The following is a 5,327-nucleotide window of genomic DNA, read 5'->3' as shown; positions in this document are numbered from 1 at the left end:
TTGGAGTGTCACCTATGCACTTATATTAGTTATATTCAAGAATAAAACCAGTAATTCATTTTTATTGTGATTAATAAGAATATACCGTGGAAAAATGTCATTCAGTATAACACTAATTGTTGTTTTAACAAAAAGTCTTTTATGTCCATTTGTCACAATCATTTGGTTCTATATTTATGTTTAGACTGTCAGAAATATAACTACTCAGAAAAATTACATTATTTCATTTTGAACACCACATATTTGATGCGTCATTGGTACAACTCTAAATTTGTTGAAGGTTTTTAGCAAACATTTATTGCCTTGAACTGAATTTTTTTCTTAAATGTTTAAAAATACCTTTTACTACACCTTTAAGAATTGTTTTTGTCTCTGTGAGTCAAATTACTGTATTTAAATATAAAATATTGGTGTTACACTGTATGACAATATTTCATTACACCGAATGACATATATCAAAATGGCCCAAAAATATTGATTGAATGTGATTCCTTTAGCAACAACAATAATGGTCCTATAAACAATTTTCTGCAGCAGCACCAGTATTTTTTAAAAAATTAAAAACTGTATAAAAATCAGGACAAAATGTTTAAGATGTCTACAGTTTACAGATAATGTGCCTTAAAATACAATCAAATGCCATAAAGTAGTTACAAATGATAATATCCACTATTAATACAACTACTAAATGCAACAAATAAATATGAATTGCATGATTAAATGTTATAAACTAGTGAAAACATGGAATAAAAATGCTACTGTCATTCAGTGTAACGTTTCTGTCATTCAGTGTAACATGTTTAACACTGGAGAATTTGTTGTACTGAATGACAGAAATGTTACACTGAAGGACGGATCTCATACATAAACACATTTATCAGGCAGTTCCTTGGCTACCTATATAAAGTCATGACCTTCACTTATAGATATTATCATTAATTATCATATTTAATATAGCTTTTAAAAAATCATTATATTTAAAGTTTGTTTTTTGTGTCGCACTGAAGGACATACATTTTTGGACCATGGGTTACAAGCGGGTGAAAAACTGAAATTATCAAATATTACAGAGAGGTGTAGTCATCTGACCACATGGACAGAGGGTCTTCTAAGGGTCATTTTCATGATGTCACACACTGTCACATGATCAGCATGATGTGATCAGCTTTAAAATGGCTTTTTACCCATTGTTACACTGAATGACATTGGTGACACATTTGGTACACATTTTGGGACAGAAGTTATTCATGTTTTTAAATATCTTGAACATAAAATAAGTTGCTCATTAGTCTATATAGTGTTGCAAACACTTACATAATCATGCCATAGGTGTCTATTTATATATTAGGATGATTTTCTACATTTTAAAAACAATTTTGTCATTAGAATTTAACTCGGGACAGTTACACTGAATGACATTTTGACACTTTAGAGCTCAATAACTCCCTTAATTTAATACTTTGACACAAACATTATTCTGAGTGAAAAGACGGGTAAGGCTTGAGTGTTTTAATATTATATTTATAAATATGTATATTTTTATTTTAAATTAATGGCCCTTGGACACTAAATTTACACATCTCGTCTTTGACCCATATCTGTTCTATAAAATGTTAATTTAGACACAATTCCCTTCTTTTTTTATTTGTTATAGCACATTCTATGCTGTAAACAACATAAACAAGCAATAATTGTGCAGAAGTATGTGGTAAATAAAGATAAAATGCTTAAAACCAGAGTCAAAAAACATGTTTTGACCTAAGAATCAGTGAATTTTGGATTCGTCAAAACTAAATATGCCACTTCAGGGTTATTTTAACTCTTCATGTTGTGCAACAAAAACAGTTTGTTTCCAGTTTGGCCCAAATCTAAATGTGAGGTTATAACTTTACTCCCTGCCAACACTAATACCAGAATACTTGCTCTTATAATATACTTTAAATGTGTTGTTTTCAGTGGGTCTTTTTGTTTTGAATTTTCATAAGTTGCCTCACTAATATTTAACGAACCCCTTGAATTCTATGAAAGCAGAAACATTTAAAATGATACTTAAATATTAAACTATGGTTTCGTGTGTATTTCAAACTGGACTTCGGTTAAGTCGAGAAGGTGTTTTCCCCTTTTTTCAGTTGTGTGTTTATCTCATCCAAGTTGCAATGTAATGCCATTTGGAGTCCATCCAAATGCCACACAGCCTATCTCGGTGGTGGCCCGGGTGTGCCCATGCCTTTCCTCATGTATATAAACCCCCCAAAGTCCTGTTTGCTGCAACTAAACCCAATTAACAAGCAAAATGAGTCTCAGCGACAAGGACAAGGCCGCAGTCAAGGGCCTCTGGGGTAAGATCTCCGGCAAGGCCGACGAGATTGGCGCCGATGCCCTGGGCAGGTAAATATGACCCATAACTGACTGATACTGTTCCTGATATGTGTGTTTATTGACTTATTAATGCATTACTTTTACTACTCCTACTATTAACTAATTCACTTAATCATATGTATTTTTCCAGGATGCTGGTCGTCTACCCCATGACCAAGACTTACTTCTCCCACTGGAAGGACTTGAGCCCCGGCTCTGGCCCGGTGAAGAAGCACGGAAAGACAGTGATGGGTGGTGTTGCTGATGCTGTGTCCAAGATCGATGACCTGAAAGGAGGTCTTGCCTCCCTCAGTGAGCTGCACGCTTTCACCCTGAGAGTGGACCCTGCCAACTTCAAGGTATATATCACTGATCCTGATACGTACACATCCCATAATTTAGTAAACTGTGGTACTTTAGGGAACAGTTTATTTCACAGGTTCGCCAAAGTGAACAATTAAACACATAAAAGAGCCACGTAAAGTAAGCTGTCTCTGTGCTCTATTTCTATCTGTGGCCAAGTGTTTATTTGAGGACGTGTCATCATTAGTAACCTCGGGCACAGTGCAGTATGCGGAATTATTTGGACATTCGCAGGCCTTCACTGTATACTCCAGCATATTGGATTTGATATATATGTGGTCTATTTAGGGTTTGAAATCGTTAATAGGTGAACAGCAGTTTTCGTACTTTGTGATAAAAAAAAATATTGGCACCACAAGTCCAACCCTGTTCAACCGAAGTCTCTTCCGGATTACGTTTAGCCTATATATAAATTGATGAATTCTGTTCACACGCACACTAGAAAAGAAATGTGTTAAAAATATCAAAGGTTTTAATCAAAGATGCAATTACACATAAGGTTAATAGGATCCAGCGTTTGCAGGGGTCTTCACCAAAGCGCTGTGCGCAAGAAGGAAGACTAAACAGGGATGTGACCGAAACTGGATGATGAAGATCAGTGATGCACACTAGAAGTTAGTTGTGGGCATCTTACCCATCTCATCCTGAATATACAACGGAGAGCCTACTTCTAAATTATGACAATAAAACAAAACGGAGACAAACAGATATAAGAAGAAATACAGGGTTTATGATCCTCTTAACCTTTAGAAACTGAGGTATAATTTGATTTAAATGAGGCCTTTTGGCCACAATTGCCAAAAGTATGTGTAAAACCTGTGGTAATTAGATGGAATGAAGTTGCCTAAAAAGGTCTAATATAGAAATGGGTGATAATTTGCATCTTATGCTTTATAAACACTCAAACCAGACAGGGTCGATTTTGACCCGGGAAGACAAAAGTTGCACGGTCGACAGGAAGACAGCAGGAGGGATTAAAAATCATTCTCTTCTTCTCACAGATGCTCGCCCACTGCATCCTTGTGGTCATATCCATCAAGTTCCCAGGTGACTTCACCCCTGAGGCCCATGTGGCTCTGGACAAGTTCCTGGCTGCTCTGGCTCGTGCCCTGTCTGAGAAATACAGATAAACAGCTGGAAAAGAGTGACGGGACAGCAGCGTGGGATTCAACACGCTCACCAAGTCTGAAGATGAATAAATGATCAAAAGCAATTTAATTGGTTTTTGTAGTTGTGTGTTTTTTTCTTGCTGGTAAAAGGGTTCAAATCAATTACACTCATGAAACCAATACAACGATATTTCATTATTGATCGAGACATATAAAGAGAAGAAGGTTTTTGTAAGTATTATACGTTCCTAAAGGAAAAGAATGAATGCAGAATTAATTCAAAAAATCTTCTCAGTTATAAAGCCGAAGAATAACAAAAAGTTTAAGAGTCGTAATGTCTATTAATACTACAAAAAGAAGTATCAAGAAACTTCCTCAAAGTTAAATTAGTACCGTTTTGTGAATTGGTTATTAAGTCCTATTCACATTCTGGATTTGTAGAAGTCAACACAATAAACCAACTCATTACACTCATCACACTTTCAAAATATTGAATTATGATACATGTGATTCATTTTTATTAACTAACATGTAAGTAATTTCTGAATCATAATTCGGAATGAACTCCCTATACACAGTATTTTATACATATAAATAAATCTATAACATGTATTTCATACACTTAATAAACAAAAGAAAAAGGTGGATTAAAATTAATTTTAAAACTATGTGTGTCATTATTATATTAAGTGTAATATTTTGAATTCATATATATATATATATATATATATCAATTCTTATAAATTCTGTATGTGTATACACACACACACACACACACACACACACACACACACACACACACACATATATATATATATATTCTTTTTCTTTTTTTCTTTCCTTTTTTTCCCCCCAACCTTTATTTATTCAGGGGAAATCTACTGAGAGCAGTGCTCTCTTTTGCAGGAATACCTTGATTCCATTCACACAAATATATGTATACACAATAATAACAGAGAACAACAGAAAAAAAGGTGCATTAAAAATAATTAAAGAATATATGTGTATATGTGTATGTATGTATACATGTGTAAATCAATTAAATCCGTTCAAAATACAAGATTTTATCAAATAACATTCATATTTGACATTTATTTTTAATGCACCTTTTTCTGTTGTTTTCTGTTGTTATTGTACATGCACACATGCGCACACACGCGCGCGCACACACAGAGAGACCAGGTAACACGGAAGGTTACCTGCCCATTAGTTACACCTTAAATTGCTCCAATCAGAAACAAGCTAGAGTGATGACACTCACTGTGCACATGCGCAGTTAGATTGTCTTCTTGCCCTCAAAAAAAGAGACAAATCTGCAGCACCCAGGAGAATGTATCTACAAAGGTGTGTTTTTAAAATTTTGATTTTTGTAGGACTATCAGATGTATTTTTTTGGATACTGTCATTAGATCAAATATCTAAGAATTCAAACAGTTATTACTGAATTCACTGTTTTGTAAGCTAAAAATAGAAATGGTTAACATGTGTCTAGTCAGC

The 5,327-nt window shown here is 34.4% G+C and overlaps 1 protein-coding gene across 1 annotated transcript; it reads left to right on the top strand.

Moving 5' to 3' along the window:
* Positions 1 to 2,231: 2,231 nt before the first annotated feature.
* LOC128378453 (hemoglobin subunit alpha-like) lies at positions 2,232 to 3,934 on the top strand. Its single transcript, XM_053337974.1, has 3 exons — positions 2,232 to 2,388; positions 2,510 to 2,717; positions 3,723 to 3,934. The coding sequence occupies exons 1-3, from the start codon at positions 2,294 to 2,296 to the stop codon at positions 3,849 to 3,851; spliced, it is 432 nt and encodes a 143-aa protein (XP_053193949.1). The 5' UTR covers positions 2,232 to 2,293; the 3' UTR covers positions 3,852 to 3,934.
* Positions 3,935 to 5,327: the final 1,393 nt, after the last annotated feature.

The sequence above is a fragment of the Scomber japonicus genome, chromosome 18, assembly GCF_027409825.1.
Source record: "Scomber japonicus isolate fScoJap1 chromosome 18, fScoJap1.pri, whole genome shotgun sequence".
In the NCBI taxonomy this organism is placed as follows: domain Eukaryota; kingdom Metazoa; phylum Chordata; class Actinopteri; order Scombriformes; family Scombridae; genus Scomber; species Scomber japonicus.
Note: the sequence above shows the minus strand (reverse complement) of the source record. Positions and strands in the feature narration are given on the sequence as shown.

Excerpts from the sequence above, each read along its gene's own strand:
- LOC128378453 (XM_053337974.1), top strand. The coding sequence starts at position 2,294 with ATGAGTCTCAGCGACAAGGACAAGGCCGCAGTCAAGGGCCTCTGGGGT. Across the intron at positions 2,389-2,509 it reads GGCGCCGATGCCCTGGGCAG|GATGCTGGTCGTCTACCCCA; the intron begins GTAAATATGACC and ends GTATTTTTCCAG. Across the intron at positions 2,718-3,722 it reads TGGACCCTGCCAACTTCAAG|ATGCTCGCCCACTGCATCCT; the intron begins GTATATATCACT and ends TTCTTCTCACAG.